This window comes from Camellia sinensis, chromosome 8 (assembly GCF_055761805.1).
Source record: "Camellia sinensis isolate YWXY chromosome 8, ASM5576180v1, whole genome shotgun sequence".
In the NCBI taxonomy this organism is placed as follows: Eukaryota; Viridiplantae; Streptophyta; class Magnoliopsida; order Ericales; family Theaceae; genus Camellia; species Camellia sinensis.
Window position 1 is genome coordinate 137,804,704 of NC_138968.1, and position 17,967 is coordinate 137,822,670.

At 31.0% G+C, this 17,967-nt stretch overlaps 1 protein-coding gene and 1 pseudogene across 5 annotated transcripts in view; one reads left to right on the top strand and one right to left on the bottom strand.

The window, feature by feature from the left end:
* LOC114268714 (F-box/kelch-repeat protein At3g23880-like) overlaps nt 1-9,574 on the top strand; it is a 44,844-nt pseudogene extending 35,270 nt beyond the window's left edge. Inside the window, exon 2 of the transcript XR_014338315.1 lies at nt 8,115-9,574. The product of XR_014338315.1 is annotated as an F-box/kelch-repeat protein At3g23880-like (transcript). The remainder of the gene's footprint in view (nt 1-8,114) is intronic.
* Nucleotides 9,575-10,941: 1,367 nt separating this feature from the next.
* On the bottom strand, nt 10,942-16,623 carry LOC114268711 (F-box protein CPR1). Of its 4 annotated transcripts, none has more exons than XR_014338313.1 (3): nt 15,155-16,623; nt 12,300-12,464; nt 10,942-11,264 (listed from the first exon to the last, which is right to left on the bottom strand). XR_014338313.1 is itself a non-coding variant. In XM_082883574.1 (3 exons), the coding sequence occupies exons 1-3, from the start codon at nt 16,455-16,457 to the stop codon at nt 11,219-11,221; spliced, it is 717 nt and encodes a 238-aa protein (XP_082739700.1). In that variant the 5' UTR covers nt 16,458-16,607; the 3' UTR covers nt 10,942-11,218. The 4 variants fall into 4 exon arrangements, 3 of the variants coding, with proteins under 3 accessions (XP_082739700.1, XP_028065726.2, XP_082739699.1); XM_082883574.1 differs by lacking the exon at nt 12,300-12,464 and having other exon boundaries at nt 15,155-15,792; nt 16,425-16,607; XM_028209925.2 differs by lacking the exon at nt 12,300-12,464 and having other exon boundaries at nt 15,155-16,620.
* Nucleotides 16,624-17,967: the final 1,344 nt, after the last annotated feature.

Consider the following 17,967-nt stretch of genomic DNA (forward strand, 5'->3'; position numbering starts at 1 on the left):
TAATTTTCAGAATTTTTTTTTGAAAAAATAAAATTAGTTTGACAAAAATAAATATCAAAAATATTTTTTTTAATTTTTAATAATTATTTATGTTCTCTCAAAAGATAAAACTATTTATGCTCTTCCAAAAGATAAAACTATTTCTTTCACTAAATTAATTTTTAATTTTTGTAAAAAACAGATTTTAAAAATCAAAACAAATAAAACCTATAATATTTCTTATCACAAAGTGTCATTTTTATTATAAATTGTAATAAACAAAATCATATGGTGTTAGTCCCATTTTATTTTGGAAAATGTCTCGTAACTCAAATTTTGTGGTTCAAAAGTGGCTCAAATGGCCAAAACGATGTCGTTTTGACCATTTTTATGTTGTTCTGTACTCAAAACGACGTCGTTTTGGCCATTTAAGCCACTTTTAAACCACAAAATTTGAGTTACGTAGCATTGTCGTTTTATTTTTAATACTCAGGTAAGTCCTATTTTGTAACTATTCACGGTTATACCCGTTGTGGATGCTATTGTTATATGTTAGTCAATTTCTCCGTGTTGACCGTCTATGATAAAAACTGTACCATAGGCTTTTATGGTTTAATACACCATTGGGCAACCACGTTCGGATCCGATCCGTTATGTTTTGAAAACACACATCATAGGCTTTATTGCTTTGAAAAAATACACCATAGTGTGTTACAAAGAGTATAAATTTTGCTTTACATTTCATCTCTTTATATTTATTTATATTCTTCTTGTGAATTTTAATTTAGACTCATTATGATAATTCAAACCGTCTATTTCATAAGGTTTACAATAAAAATTATTCATACAAAATATTAGATTTATCAAATAACTGTAAATATAGAAACATATCACATTTTATTTTATAAAATAAATATAAGTTTACAATCTTATTTGCTATTCATTTTGTAAAATAAAAAGTGATTTATTCTTACATTTATAGATGTTCGATGAAATTAATTTTTTGTATGGATGATTTTTATTATAAAACCTACAAAGTAGATGGTTTGGATCATCCATGTGAGTCCAAATTTGGGCCCACAAGAGTATGGATGAGTATGGAAAGATACAAGTATGAAGGGGAGCTTATCCCATTACAAAATGTTATGTTTGTAAAAGGTACATTAAGAATTTTTTTTTTAAATATTACGTTTGGAAAAAATAGAGTTTTTTAGTATGTTAAATTAGAATATTATGTTCTTTGAGTGTTACGTTTGAAAACATTATACTAAGGAGTTTTTTGCGTTTTACATTAAGTATTACATTGAAATGTTACGTTTGAATGCTACATTGGAGTGACAGAAACATGATCTAAAAATTGGATCTAACTTTTCTAAGAAGGGTAGAAACGTCTACCAAATCATACCAAAATTCAAAATAGGATCTCATGGTAAGCTTGTCAAAACAAACAAGACCTATCAGTGTATTAGAAAATTGATGGGACTAATTGGAGTAATTGATTCCTATATAAGATTTTCTCATAATTTTTTCTTAATTTTAACATACAAATTATAATATTTTGGGACGTAGGGAAAAAAAGATAACTTTTTAACTTTTTTTAATTTTTTTTTAAAAAAGACATGAAAAAAATAGAGAGATAAAGTGTTATAGAACCTACAAAGTAGTGTTATATAACATCCCATTACAAAGTGTTGTGTTATGTTCAGGGCCGGCCCTGGAGCATAGGCCACAAGGCCATGGTCTAAGGCCCCTCAAAATAGACTTAAAAAATAGGCCCCTCTTATTATAATTTAGTCTAATATATTAGGTATGTTTCAAGTCTAAAAAAATTAAAAAATGTCCAAACTAAATTAAAATAAATTGACCCATTAAAAAATTGAAAGGCCATTCAAAAAAATTAGCATTATTATCCATTGAAAATAGATTCAAAAAAGGGTCTCTCTTATTATAGTTTAGTCTAATATATTAAGTATATTTTAAGTCCAAAAAAAAATTAAGGAATGCCCAAATTAACTTAAAATAAATTAATCTATTAAAAATTTGAAAGGCCCATTTAAAATAATTAGCATATTGTTATTCATTGAAAATGATTTTGCAAAAAAATTAGATTATGCAAATATGATTGATTTATTTGCTTCTAAAAATACAAGAAAAGTGAGGATTAAGCGATATTTATTAGTTATTGTAATGTAATGCTAAGTATTTTTTGTGATTTTGACACAAATCTTTTGTCCTTTACTTTCAATTTTTTTTTCATTCAATGAAAAAAAAATGTGAAGGGCCCCAGAAATTTATTAGTTGATTATCGGCTTTGGGCCCTGGAAATCTCTAGGCCAGGCCTGGTTATGTTTGTAAAATGTACATTGTGAATATTATGTTATTACGTTTGGAAAAAGTGGGGTTTTTTAATATGTTATATTGGAATATTACGTTCTTTGAGTGTTACATTTAAAAAAATTATACTAAAGAGGTTTTTTGTGTATTACATTAAAGTATGGTAAATTACAAATACATCTTCTGAGGTTTGATTAAAATACAAATTGCCACCTGTGATTTTAGAAATTACATTACACTTCCTGAGATTTCTAATTTTATAACAAATCGCTCCTTTTATTAATAAATCATCAAATCAACTAACAGTTTTTAATAATATTATAAGTATGTTTCAATTAGTAATTTAGGTAATTTTATTATTGTATAGGAGAACAATTATGAATTTCTTTTTTTTAGTTAATTTTGTTAAATAAAAATTTTAACAAGGAAGTATTTCTAATTTTTCAAACTACAGAGAGCAATTTGTACTTTAAGCAAATCTCAGATGGTGTATTTGTAATTAGGGGATTTGGTGATAGCCCCCTCACTATTTAATTTGTCTTTCAAAAGGACAAGAATTATATAAGTACTTTCAAAACCCCCTAATATTTTAAAACTTGTTTCTTTTACCATATTATCCTCATAAAATTTTACTTTGTATGAAAGTAAAATTTTACTCTGTATGAAAGTAAAATTTTACACTCTGAAACTAAAAGTAAAATTTTACTTTACTCTGAAAAACGAGTAAACTGTGAGACTTTAAAGCTAAAAGTAAAATTTTACTCTGTATAAAAGTAAAATTTTATTATGAAAAACTAGTAAAATGTTAGACTCTACACAAAAGTAAAATTTTACTCTGTATAAAAGTAAAATTTTACTCTGGTTCTGTCAAATGAAAAAACAGAACAATAGAATCAGAGTAAAATTTTACTCTGGTTCTATCAAATGAAATTTGATAAAAAACAGCAAAAACAAATCAAAAACAAAACAAATTAATCAACAAATCAACATATCTAATTAAGAAGAAAAACTTTTAAAACTCGATCAACAATCACAAATCTCAATGAAAAGAATATACATGTTCAACAACACTCATACACACAAATATATATATATATATATATATATATATTCTCAAAATCTTGAATGAGGAATGTAACCATGATGGTGATAAAACCTAGACAATATTTAATAGAATTAAAATTCAATATTCTGGATTAGTGATGCTCAACTTTTAGAGCTTACAAATAAAAAATTCCTAGAATTGAACACGTGTTCAACAACCTCCAAACCTCTCACGAACAAAGCAAAACACTCCACAGTAACACATGTTCAGACAGCCAATTGTTCTTCTTCTGTGAACACGTGAAGGCAGACACTCCACAGCGCAAAAAATTCCTCAACTTTTAGTGATGCTCCAATTCTTCTTCTGATATCTGCATATATATATATATATATATACATATACACATATCTAGGGTAAGATATGAAGGTAGACAGCCATAGCAACCAAACTCAGAGAGTTGCATTCGCCGGCCTCTTGGTGCTCCTCCTCCCAATCTTTTCCCGCAATCTCTTCGATCCCTTGGGCCGCGCTTCTCCTTCCATGTTCTCCGTACGTCTCTCTCTCTCTCGCGCCGCCGAATCTGCAGATTTGAACTTCTTCCCATCAAAATGGTGTAGATCTGAGAAGTGTAGCAAAGGGTATAATAGTCTGATAAAATATTTAAATAATAAATTTTGTCCTTTATGCAAGATTTTATAATTATGAGGGGGTTTAGAAAGTATAATTTTTTTCTTAGTCCTTTTAATAATAAAAGGAAGGTAAAAGGGGTTTATAGTCAAATTTCCCTTTGTAATTTACCCCATTAAAATATTCCATTGAAGTATTACGTTTGAATGTTACATTGGAATGACAGAAACATCATCTAAAAATTGAATCCAACTTTTCTAAAAAGGGTAAAAATGTCAACCAAATCATACCAAAATTCAAAATAAAATCTCATGGTAAGCTTGTCAAAACAAATAAGACCTATTAATGTATTAGAAAATCAATAAGACTAATTGGAGTAACTGATTCCTGTATAGGACTTTCTCATAATTTTTTCTTAATTTTAACATACAAATTATAATGTCCCAAAGACTTTCTCATAATTTTTTCTTAATTTTAACATACAAATTATAATATTTTGGGACGTTAAAAGAAAAAAAAAAAAAAAACTTTTTAGCTTTTTTTAATCTTTTTTTTTAAAAGAAGACACGAAAAAAATAAAGAAATAATGTGACCTAAATAAGTTAATAAATTATATTTTTTTTAATTACCAAAATAGACCTATTCTTAACTCTCGCTACCATCTTAAAGAAAAATGTTTGGTGGCCCGAAAATATGTGGCTCGAATGGCTCGATTACCAAAATAGACCTATTCTTAACTCTCGCTACCATCTTAAAGAAAAATGTTTGGTGGCCCGAAAATATGTGGCTCGAATGGCTCGAAACACCCAAAACGTTTTGGGTGTTTCGAGCCATTCGAGCCACATATTTTCGGGCCACCAAACATTGCTGCATCTTAAAAAACTCGTACTAATTCTTATGTAAATCTATGATCCATGATTTTTTTTCAAACACAACCTAAAATATGAGATAAAAATATTAAAATATTTGAGAATGATTTTTTTTAACTTTTAAAAAAAATGCAAAAAATAAAAAAGAATGAGAGGGAATCTTTAAGGCTCCATTTGGTAAGACTTTCTAACTATGATTTGAGAATATGAGTTATATTTTGAGTTTGTGTGTTTTGAAATTATGATTTGAGTATAGAAAATTTGTTTGGTTATGATTTTTGAATAGAGTGTTGAATTGAGTTTTGAATTGAGTGTGGAATTGAGTTTGGAATTGAGTTTTGAAAGTTTGATTTGACATGTGAAGTAATAAAATTTGTTTGGTAATGAGTTTTGGCAAGAGTTTTCAAAACTTAATTCAAATTATTATAACTCATAACAAAACACACTACTTTCACACTATTTTATTTTTATAAAATATTTTAAAATTTTAAAAATTAGGATCATAATATTTAAAAATATTCAAAAAATTAAAAAATTTAAAAAATTGTAACATATTTAAATATTAAAATATTTAAAATCTTAACAAAATTAAATTATTTTTAAAATATTTAAAATATTTAAAAAATTAAAATATTGATTTGAATTGGGTTTTGAAAAAAGTTTTGAATTATGTGTTTGGTTATGGATTTTGAAAAGTAATGATTATGTTTTGAATTGAGTTTTGAGAAATGAGTGTAGAATTATGATTTGAAACTCAAATCAATGGGTGAAACTATAATTTGAGAGGCTTACCAAATGGAGCCTTAATTTTTTGAATAATTTTTTTTGTTTTTTTTGTTTAGGAACCAACTATTTTAATAATTTTTTGATTTTTTATAAAAAAAATATGTAAAAAAATATAAATAATAATATGATAATTTATAGTGATTTTTTTAACTAAAATATTTAATTATTTAATTCTAAACACTACCTAAATTAGTCCATTACCAAACTACCCTTAGTCATTATCACAACATAAAAAAGTACGTAATTTTAAAGTCATATTCCTCTTACTTGTTGAGATGAAGCCTCTTTCAGCAGAAACTAGGGTTTTAAAATCGTAGCAGACTCTCTCTGGAATCGGAGGAGACTCGTTCTTCGTCACCATTGTCATCACCAACAGCAATGTCTGGTATATATGTATGCTTTTAGTGTTGTAAAATTTTACTCAATTACTGGTTTTGAATTGAATACTTAAGTTTATTTTTTTTATAAAAAAAGAAAAAAAGGAAAGAGTTTGGTTATGGAGATTGAGAATGGTTATGAACATTGTTTGTGGAGTTCAAAAGATTGTGGGTATGTTTGGTTTGTGTTTGAGAGATGTGTTTTAGAGATAAAAAGTACGAAAAGTTGTTTGGTTTGATTTTTTTCAAAAGATATTTTGAAAAATTATTTTGAGAGAGAGTTTTGGAAAAAGTGATTGATTTGATGTGTGTGAGAGAGAGATTTGTTTGGAAAACTTGTTTGGTTTACAAGTTTTGAGAAATTTTTTTGGGAAAATTTATTTGGTTTGATTACTTTTAAAAACTTATTTGTAGAAGAAATACAAACCAAACGAACCCTGTATATCTTTTTTTCCTCTATTATACTGTGTTTGGTGTGTTTGGTGTGTTTGGTTGAGGGATTTAGAAAAGGATCTGGAAAAAGAAAAGAAAAAAAAAATGGTGTGAAAGTAGGTGAAATGTTTTTCACCTTCTTTTTTCATTTCTCTTTTCAAATCTTTTCCCAAATCTCTCAAATCTTTGTTTCTGACTGTTGGTCTACTATTATATTAACTATTTTTATTGACATATTGATGAATTTACTGATTGGTATCTGAAATGGAGAATAGATTGGTGTGGAGGTTTGGTAATAGTAAAGGTGTGGGGATGGCAGAGGACTTTTTTTTTTTTTTTTGGTGGTGTCAACTGCGCTTTTTTGCGCGAAAAACAATAAAAGATTTCACAATTTGGGTTAAATAACAACAACAAAAAAAAAAGATTATTTAAATAGAATAGAGAAAGAATAGGGAGTATTGTTGGACAATGTGGTTGAAAAAGTGAAATTTAGGGAAAAAGTGACTCCCTAAAACAAAAAGAATCCACGTTTTAGTTGAAATTTAGGGAAGAAATTGGGAGCATCGTTGCAGATGCTATCATGGCATTTTTGGTTCTAGATATTATAAACACTAAGCTATATGTTATAGTTGTTTGTGAGAGCTTTTGATTATGTAGTTTTTGTCATGAACATATTTGTAAAAGGAAGAAATAATATTTCTACATTATTTATGTTCCGGAAGACATTTATTAATTGTATTTTCTACTTATAAGAGCATCCCCATCAAACTATATAAAATTTTGTTATATTTTAACTCAAAAGTTAATTTTTTTTATTTTGGCTGTGCATTTTTTCAATACACTTTCCAACAAACTCTCTATTCTTTGCCTATGCTATTCAAATATTGTTTTTATTTTAAATTATCTTTTATAAACTCAACACAAGTAACTCTAAAATAATAAAAAATATTAATCTTTTAATGTTTGACTAGTCAAAATTACTAGCTACATTTGTTGAGTCAAAATCACAAAAACTAAAATAGCTAATTAGGTAATTAGTTTGATGGAGTTAAAAGTTGGTAATTTATTCACTATTTTAGCTAAAAAATAAAAATAGCTAATTTGATGGAGATGCTCTAATATTTCTTGTACATTATTTAAATTTAAATTAAGTGGAAGGTACATTATTTTTATTTCTGCTTCATTCTTATATTTAGTATTTCACTACAAAAAATACTTTTATGCCTATAAAAAGTAAATAAAAACTTTGATTACGATAGAATAATTTTGCTACTAAAAGAATATAATTGGCCAGAGCAATCAGGTTAAACTGGAAAACCTAATCCTTTGCCTCAGTAATATTGACTCAAAGTATTCAATTTATGTGCAAATTTTGTAGACTTCTCAATACCATTTGTGGAACTTTAGAGATAATGTATGCTTAGTACATAAAGTTCGAGATAACGAATGTATGCTTTGTGATATATATATATATATATAAATTGTGTTGTATTTATTTATTGTTAGAAATTAGAAATTCAAGTAATTCAGTTTTAAGGTATGGATATAAATATAAATAGATAGATAGATAATAGATTTATATAAGAAAAATATAGTACTATAATGTCATGTATCACACGGAAAAAGTAGAATCTTATCATGCTATGTTTTCTCTCTTCTTGTAAGGCATGCAGAAATATTTCAAGCTGGGATTGATGTCAGCCTCTATGAGTTTGCCCATGGAAATCATGATGGAGATCTTTGCAAGACTACCTGTCCAAACACTCGGGTGTTGCAGGTGTGTTTGCAAGTCATGGCACTCTTTAGTTGCCGAACCTTTCTTCATCAACAAGCATCTTCTTCATCGTTCAATCAGTGACAGAGATAATAGCAGCAGCAGCCATGTAATCCTCCAATGTGGACATCGAAAGTCTAGGAGTTTTTTCTACTATAGCCTATGCTGCTTGGAAACATTGGCCGAGACCAAGAGATATCAATTTCCAGACTTGACCAAATACGGGAAGTATTTCAGTCGTTTCAGGCTTGTGGGTTCTTCTAATGGGTTATTGTGCCTATTGGATTTGAACATAGTCCTTCCAGATAAATTCTGTGATGTAGTTCTATGGAACCCTTCAATTGGTAAATTCAAGATGCTCCCAACATCCCAGATCGAAAGTTGTCCTATTGATAAGGCTCTCGGATTTGGCTTTGTTCCTCACATTAATGATTACAAGGTGGTGTGACTTGTATACAGATTAGAATCTATTCAACCTGAGGTTGAGGTTTACAGTTTGAGTACAGATTCTTGGAGGAAGATGACTACCAATTTCAAGGACTGTAGGGTAGTCCATCCCTCCTCCAGTCCCTTAGTTAATGGGGCTGTCCATTGGAAAGCATACAACTGGGGCAGGGGTAGTGAAAGTAGTGATAGACAACAATGGTTCATCATGTCATTCCATATGATGGACGAGATATTTCAAGAAATAAGTTTGCCTGTTGCCATTAATTTTGGAGCAGGGTCCATCTTGGCCTTCCGGGACTCACTTGCCTTTTTTACGTGCTCGGACATATGGGTTATGACAGATTATGGTGTTGTAGATTCTTGGACTAAACAATATACTTTAAGAGACACAATTGAATTTTCTTTTGGGCTCATGAGCAATGGTGCAGTTCTTCTGATAAAGTCCAATGGCAATTTGGTTTATTATGATCTTAAAATCCATGAGCATCGGAAACTTAAAGGCCAACCATTTGCTCGTGTTCATGGTATGTTTATTTATAAGGAGAGCCTTGATTTACTTAACGAAGGAGAAGCAATTCACATTCAAAGTGATCAGGTTGCAGAAGTGAGAGCCTAGCCTAGCCAAGCCAAGCCCTCTGAATCATGAGATGAAGGAGAAGTAATTAACCTTTATCTAGAGCTTATTTCTCACTCTCAAAATCTGTCACCCAAAAACTTATTTTTATTTCTAATTTGTTCGTAGAAAAAATTCTTTAAGATACGATTTGTGAAGATTGAATTGCCAATTATAGTCTATTCTTGGTAGCTTCTTCTAGTCAAGGAGAATTAGATACAACTTTCCATGCCATTTTCTTAGAATCAGCTAATATTATTCTATAATAATTGATATGATTTAGTAGTCTAATTGTTCAAGTGATTTTTGCTCTGCTTCTTTCCTAGGTTTTTTTTTTTTTTTCTTGGGTCTTTTCTTCCTGTTTTGGATGCTTGTTTCCTCTGACCTAGATGAATGTAAATGATCACCAAGAGAGAAAATTGTATGTTGTTAATTTCACATGCTTAAAGAGAAGCTTTATTTACTCTTGCATGGCTACACACACATTAATGTGTACTAATTGGGCGTTGTTTATGGCTAAACTCAATGGTTCTTCTTCTTCTTCTTCCTCTCCACTGGGAAAGATAATCCTCTCTTCTAGATCATTATTTTGTGATTGGAATGGTGTTTGGAAAAAAATAAATAAAAATAAAAATTAGAAATCTATATCTGTTACCCTTGCTTCTCTGTTTATGTCACCACCATTGTATTCACTATTTTCTTTATTCTAAATTGTTATCACATTTGTATATTATGTTGATTGAAATAGTCCTAGATCTTAACATTTTAGTTAACTTGGCCTAAACTGGCTCATTTTGATATTTTTTTTTTATCTATTTTGGTGTTTCAACAACTCTAATCAATCCTCCAAATAGTTGGACTCGGCTCATAATATAAGGTCCAAGATATCTAGACTGGCTTGGTACTCACTCATGGGTTAAAACTTAAAACTCAATTCATTTTAGCAACTCTTCAGTAACAAACAATCCATAAATTCTATAGACACAATACTAGAAATTCACGAGATCAGAATTAAGCTAAGAAAACAAAATTGAAAAAAAGCAAGCACAATCAAGATGACTAGAGTACCTACGCATTTTCCCTCACAGTCATTTTGAGAACAAGTGATTGCCCCTTCTCCGGCTCTTATTGTACAACCTGAGAACAAATAACTAATGTATTCCCCTCGTTGAGCACGGTTCTATGCATGGTTGGTCCTTGATCCGAGAAGTGTTCTTGGGGTAATCTCGTAGTTCTCAGAGGGTAGAGATGACGAGGTTGGTCTTGGATTTTCCTTTCATTTATTGTATTTCGCTCAAGTGTTGAAGGGAGAAAGTGCATCAAACTCTGACACCCTCATGGATTCGTACATCTACTTAGGTTTACAACTAAGTCGTTTACTAAAATAAAATTTACTAACATAAATAAATAAAAAGAAGCAAAAACCTGTTCATTTAGGATACCTCTCAACAAAAGCTCTGAAGTTTTAATTCTATTTCTCCAAACTAGTTAGTTAGAGAACAAAACTGAACGCGTGGCAGAGCTGCAGTCTACCAGATCTTCTCTATGATGCTAATTTTTAATACCCGAAGATGAATCAAAATGTTTATACAAAGAATTAACTAAGAAAATACCTGATGTATGAGCATTCCACACCAACCTCTCCAGAATAATAATAATAATAATAATAATAGTAATAATAATTCAGAAGACAGGAAAAAAAAACACACAAAAGAATGTCATATATTCCTAGTCTATCAACTCAGAAGATGGGTTGATCCGATCAAGTTTTTGTACATTCCTAGCCTATTCACTTTAAAAACCAAAAAAAGGAAAAAACTCAAACACAAGAAATGGAAATCAAATTTGTTCCAATGTATGTTATCTGTCTATTAAAAGAATCTCCTAAAAAAAAGATTCACAAATGAAAATGTAGCCCCGCTTGTCTCTTGATTTTCAGTGCTGCATTTTCTCGATTGCTGACAACTGTGGTTGTGTGGCCCTGTAGAAAGAAAATAAGAAAAAAAAAATCAAAAATTTAGTCATATGGTTGTCTCCTAATTTTTGGCTTTTTGGGCTAAAATCCACAAAATGACAAAATAGGCTAAAATATCCAATAAGACAAAATGTCACATCAAACCCATAATCATTTCACTTTTTCTCTCACAAACATCACATCCAACTACAAAAAAATCCTACTATCTTCCCAAATACAAAAAATTTAGTCTATTAAAATAGCTAAAAACTAAAATAGCCTACTAAAATAGCAACTTCTCAAATACCCACAAAGAACACAAAAGCTTCTCTTTTTTCCAGAGCATAAGGAACAAGAATGGTTTTCAAACAAAATAGATTCTCACTGTGCCAGTTTCTGTTGTTTGAAATTAGAATGCCACATGAAGCTTGTGGAGCATCTATACAACACCTACCCTCACATGCAAAACCAACTAAAAAGAGTTGGGAGGAAAGAATAATTTGCCACGAAATGATAATTTTCTTCAAGGTTTTCTTTACATGTGTGCCATGACCATGAATTGAAGATCATGAAATATCCCTAGTGTTAAGGAGAAATTTTTAAGCACAAGTTCAACAGGTAAGAACTAGTAGTTATTTAGAGAATTTACAATTCTTTGAAGGATAAAAATACATGTATGGTCAGTTTGTATGAGCTATGCAGGGAAATCCTCCCGTTCAAAATGATTGTAGGCCTTTAGGCCAGGCCAACCAGTTCATGAATAAAATCTATAGTGGTCCAATTTTAGATAGCCCTTTAAATCATTACTGGAATAGTAATAAAATACATATATAATCCCTAACGTGTGCGTTTTGTGTTATTTTACAATGATGCTCAAGACACGACCCCACAGGTCAACACAGCTTCAAAAAGCGACACCCAAGCCAAAGGGTTCACAAGACCAAAACACTGAACCTAAAAGATTAAACTCACAATACAATGGCTAAGCAAAACTAACACACCCTAAGGCAACAAGCTAAAACCAACTGAAACAGGGGAGGCAGGAGGCGGGTAAGGACCAACCAACACCCAAAAACAAAACTGCAGTTGCACATCCACCCACAGTCATCCCAAACAACAACTTGTGTTGACCCTCATCTCCATGAGATAACAGGCCGCGCAAAACAGCTGAAAGCTTTCTCCAAAAAGAGCTCCACAATTGGACTCTTGCCAATCGCTAGCCACAGTCTGTCATCCAAACAGGAAAGAAAGTGCATGGTGATTTCAGAAAAATCAGAACGAGGACATGATGGGGATGCAAAAAATAAAATATATTTTTATTTGCTCTATATACAAATAAAACAAAATATATTTTATTAACATTACAAGATAAACTAAAGTTAAATCATTAAACAGAGACTAGATTTGTGTTGCATGAGGCTCTTGGGATCGATTCAATCTGTGTTGCTTGAGGCTCTTGGGATCGTTAGAAGCTAGTCTTTCAACTTCACATGAGTTTAGATTGACTTTACAAAGCTAGTCTCTCAATTTTTCAAACCTAATTTTAATTTTCCTCTATCTACTACTAATGTTAAGCATCTAGAGATAGTCTTTCATAACACAATATGTATCTACGAAACAACTAATATCAAAAGCTAAGCATATAGAGTGAGTGTTTGGGAAGTGGATTTTTTGTAAGTTTTTTTAGTTGTAGGATATTATTGGAGAAATTTTTTTTCTGTTTGGGAAGATAGTCGGGTTTTTTTGTGGTTGGATGTGATGTTTGTGAGAGAAAAAGTGAAATGATTATGAGATTTGATGTGATATTTTGTTTGGATTTATTTTTTTTGGTTTTGTAACCAATTTGTCTTTTAGTGAAAAAAAACCAAAAAAAATCAAAAAACAAACTTCCCAAACACCAACAGAGTATATTTAGCATTCTTATTTGTTTGTCTTGCTACACTAACATCATAACACTAATGGACAGGACACAAACAAACGAAAGAAGAAAGGCCATGATCCTATGTTCGTTTTCTCCCTGCCCAGTTGATGAACTCTTAGCCCGCAGAGCTACATACCGGAAAGACTTTCTATTTCTTTGAGAAGAGAATTGTTGGTTTGACTGATGGACTACGTGGGAAATACAAGATCTAGGCAAGCCACTACATGTTCTCCCCTTGCCCTTGAACGATAGAAGAACTACTCATCTTCTCTTAGATAGCGGTCGATCAGTTCGCATCTATGGTCAATCAATAGGCCCACGGATCTATTCTTCTATGTAATAAATCGCCATCTCGTAGCACCACCATGACACCGATTCTCTGAAAAAACTCCCGATTTCCTGACAGTTAGGTAGCCAAAAGTAGTAGCACGATCCAAGTTAATGTTCCTTGTCCTACCCTTTTCCAAAAGTAGAGGCAAATATTCTACATACCCAATACTAAATATCAAATGTCTTAAACATCTAATTGAATGATACATGCATATGATTACCAAAAACAAATGACATTCATACAATTAATCAATGTGAAATGCATGTCTGTATACAATAAAACAAGGATAATGCCATCAAAATTATGTTACTTCAATGCCAAAAAAACAAAATATGGATAAAATTATTTTAATTCTAACCTTACACACATGATACAATGGCCCTGTTTGGTACAGCTTAATTTCAGCTTATTTCAATTTTCAGCTTAATTTAAGCTATTTTGATGTGTTTAGTTTAGCTTAATAATACAGCTTATAGCTTTTTGTAAGTCAGAAATCAACTTATTCTTTGAGTGGGACAGGAGAAGCTTAATTTATAAGTCAGAAATTAGCTTATGTTCATAGTTATAAGCTATAAGCTGTTAAGGTATAAGTTATAAGCACTTTCCCACAGTTTTACCAAAAAGGACAAAGCCAGCAATATACACGGTTCATAAAAAAATAAAAAATAAAATCACAATGAAAAAAAAGGCTGAGAAAATTGAGTACGGAAACAGAGAAGGTGGACTGAAAAGTGAAAACCAACGAAACAGGGAGAGGATTGAAAAGTGAAAACCAACGAAACAGGGAGAGGATTGAAAAGTGAAAACCAAAACAAAGACGAAGAAAAAAGAAAAATACAGGTGAAAACTAAAACACGAGATGAAGTAGAGTGAAAAGCGAAACTGAACAACAAGAAGAAGAAAAAAAAGAGAGAGAGAAAACCAAAATAAAAGGACTGAAAAGGAAAGCCAATAAAGTAGAAGACAAGTGAAAACCAAAAGAAAAGAATAGTGATTGAAAAAGCAATACTGAAACAGATGGACCAAAAATGAAAACCAAACTAGAAGAAGAATACCTTTCCTTTTTTTTCTTTTTATGGATTGGCAAAATCAGCCCCACCCCTTCCAACCACACCCAAACACCCATGCCCCTACAGGGGGAATACCTTGAGGGAAAGTATTAAATTTTCAAATTAATCCTAAGAGCGACCTTACGTAATTTGAAAATAATTATAGCTAACCACCATGCAATATATCATCAATTTTATTTTGTCAAAAAATACCATCCAACTACAACAAAATTATCGAGTGAAGTAACTAAGTGCTGGGTGCATCACCACTACAGACTTTAAAACCTTACGGTAATATAAAATGGAAAATATTATACAAGTCTTACAAACTTTATTTAACTAACAGATGCGGCATACATGGATGAAACTTCAAAATTTGAAATAGGACCCACTTGAATAATATGATAGAGTCAACTCTCGTGACCGAGTAAGAAAAAATTGTAAAATTTTATACCATTACTCATATAAAATTCAATGAAACATTTCGCATTAAATAAGATTAATAAAACAGCAAATAAATTCACAAACTCTGATCATGTGGAAATGCACAACTTAAAACTAATATTTGTGCTTATGCTAAAATAAATATCATAATTTAAAATGCTAGGAAACTTACCTTGATTTGATATTCAATAACTTTGCATTATCCCCCATGACATCCTTCAAAGAAACAAGACATGGAATATGAGGAATTGCTTCGCATTTTCGTTGAACCCCTGGGATCTTTAGGTATCTCGCAGTTTGTTTGACCGGGTCATAAACAACTAGGGCATTTCTGGAATAGAACATCAATACTTTACCATTGTTGAGGTATCTTATAGGCTTATAAAAACCACCCCAACCATTGTCCTCAGTTGATATTTTGACAACATATGCTCTAATCCAACACTCTTGTATAGTACCGTTATTCTTCAAAATCCAAATTTCACATTTTTTCAAAGAAGAAGCATTAGACAGACATAGAGAACCACCTAATACTCCCAAACTCACAAAGCCCCTTACACCATGAAACCCATGAGGCGGCAAGACACGCCTGAACTTCTCATTATCGAAATCAAAAGAATCTATGAATTCATAGTCATCGTACAACCAAAAAAGAAACCCATTCACAGAAGTAATAAATGATGGTCTAACATGACAGAATACCTGCAAATCAGGCACATTTTCGACCCTCCTCCATGTTCTTCCACTCCCAATTGTGTACAATTCAGTCCCCCAACTGAACCAACACTCCTCATGGACCGGTTCGATAACCTGTCGTTGGGCCATTCGCAACAATTTGTACTGGTTAGTACTGGGACCAAAACCAAGTCCAATAAGAAACGCATAGGTCAAATGGGTTGTGCTAACTGTAATGTAATCGCCATCAATTGGATTACAAACAACAAGAAGAGTAGGACAATCAGAAGTAACCATACAGACCAATCCGCGGCATGAATTCACCACAGTGAGCCAACTACAGGGGAGAGTATAATTGGGGATGAGCTTAATCTCTGGGTCCTTCATAGGGTGATCGAATTTAGAAACAAGATTGACCTTGACATCACCATTGAAAATAAATTCACCATCATCAGTGATATCAGAAACGGTTTGGGCCTCGATTAAGTGAAGGGTTTTGGGAATTGAGCTTCCTCGATTGCCATAGGAGAGAATTAGAGCACAAATTGAGGATTTCTCGAAATGGGTTTTGAGGAAATCAGGACTAGAGAGAAAAAAAAAAAGCCATGGTTTACACACAGACTTGCAAGAAAGAACAGTCTTGGAAGGTAATCTTGAAAGAATCTCGTTGAGGAGTTGATATGGCAAGTCTGATATGGACGTACTACTACTGAATTGTATCAAATTCATATTCATTTTATGTTTCTTGTTCAAGAGTAGAAAATTACCCATTTGCTGTTGTTGTTGTTGATCATCACCATGATCGTACATTTCAATGGTTTCTTCTTTTTCAGCTGAATTCTTCTCCATTTTGTGCTTCATCGATTACTCAAAAAACCCAGACAGATATACAAACAAACAACACATCAGGGCTTAGTTGTGACAAGGATTTCAAAAAGCAAAGTAATAAATGTGACACTCGGATATATCCTTGAAATTATTTAAGGCAAATAGCTGGTTTGGCAAATAGTGCAACTGTTTAAAATTAAATGACCCTTTTGGGGAAAAAAAATAATAATAATAATAATATATTGATTAATTTAGGTTATTATTAATTTTTTATGTTTTTTTATATTTTTTTAATAATAAATTAATAAGTTAAAAAAAAATCACTTTTCAAAATAGGCCTAATTTCTACTCTACTTTCTTGGACCTTATTTTTCGGAAAACTTTGTTTACTCACAAAATTTTAAAAAATACCACATAAAAGAATTTAAGAATCGGTGCATGAAATTTTAATAAATTTTAAAAAAATTGTAGACAAGTTTCCTTGAATGTCAAGTATGACTAGTAATAATCTATCTCTCGGAGAATACAACGATTCTTTCACCATTGTGGCGTTAATTTACGTACTATATTTTACATATTCATACGATTGAATTCTTAGGTTTCCGAAATAATGTAAAAAGAAGTGTTTCGAATCATTAATATTTGATTCGGACATGTTCTAAAAAAAGTCAAAGTATTTCCAATTCTTTCAATTTCAAAATTTTTATTATGGTTTTGAGTTGAACTTGGATATATATTTTTTATTTTTTATAAAATTTGAATATTAATGTTGATTGTGAAATTAACAAACTTCAATCAATTTAATCAAACTTATTATTTTCTTGTTTATTAATATAAAATATATATTTCATATTTATTATTATATAAAATTTTTAGAATTGTAAAACCAAAGCATAGGAACCAGTTCAACTCGAAATAATCTAAAACTTGATCAATCATAAACACCCATAAGTACTTTAGATAGAAATGAAAAGATCATAGAATGCTATATCATGTTATATGAATTTTTTGTAATTTTTTTTGTTTCTATAATATTACTCTTTGAAAAAATATTAAGTGCTCATGAGTTATGAGAGAAGAATTTGTGCCAAACAAATGGATCAAGCAAATAGCCTCCGTTTGGCAAGAAAAAGCCCAGGTTTTTTTTGGCTAAAATAGCCACAAAAAACAAAATAGACTATTTTAGCCACAAAAAACAAAACATCAAATTCAACCCATAATCATTACAATTCTCTCTCACAAAAAAAGTCAAAAAAATCAAAAAGCCCTTCCCAAACTAGGCTAAAATAGCCCAAGCTAAAATAGTTAAAAAGCCAAAAAGTCAACCCACTTCCCAAACAGAGGCTTAACCCGCGGCATTGGACCGTGCTACCAAGTAGGCCTGAGACTTGGGTATTGGACCAGGCTGGTTGATAGGCTCAGGACAAGGACCAAGCTAGGAGAATGATGGCACCGTCCTGGACATGATTTTTATAAATTGTA

Coding starts and splice junctions, on each gene's coding strand:
- LOC114268711 (XM_082883573.1), bottom strand. CDS start 16,518: ATGAAGCACAAAATGGAGAAGAATTCAGCTGAAAAAGAAGAAACCATT. Junction 13,558..15,154: donor TTATTGAATATCAAATCAAG/GTAAGTTTCCTA, acceptor CCTAACTGTCAG/GAAATCGGGAGTTTTTTCAG.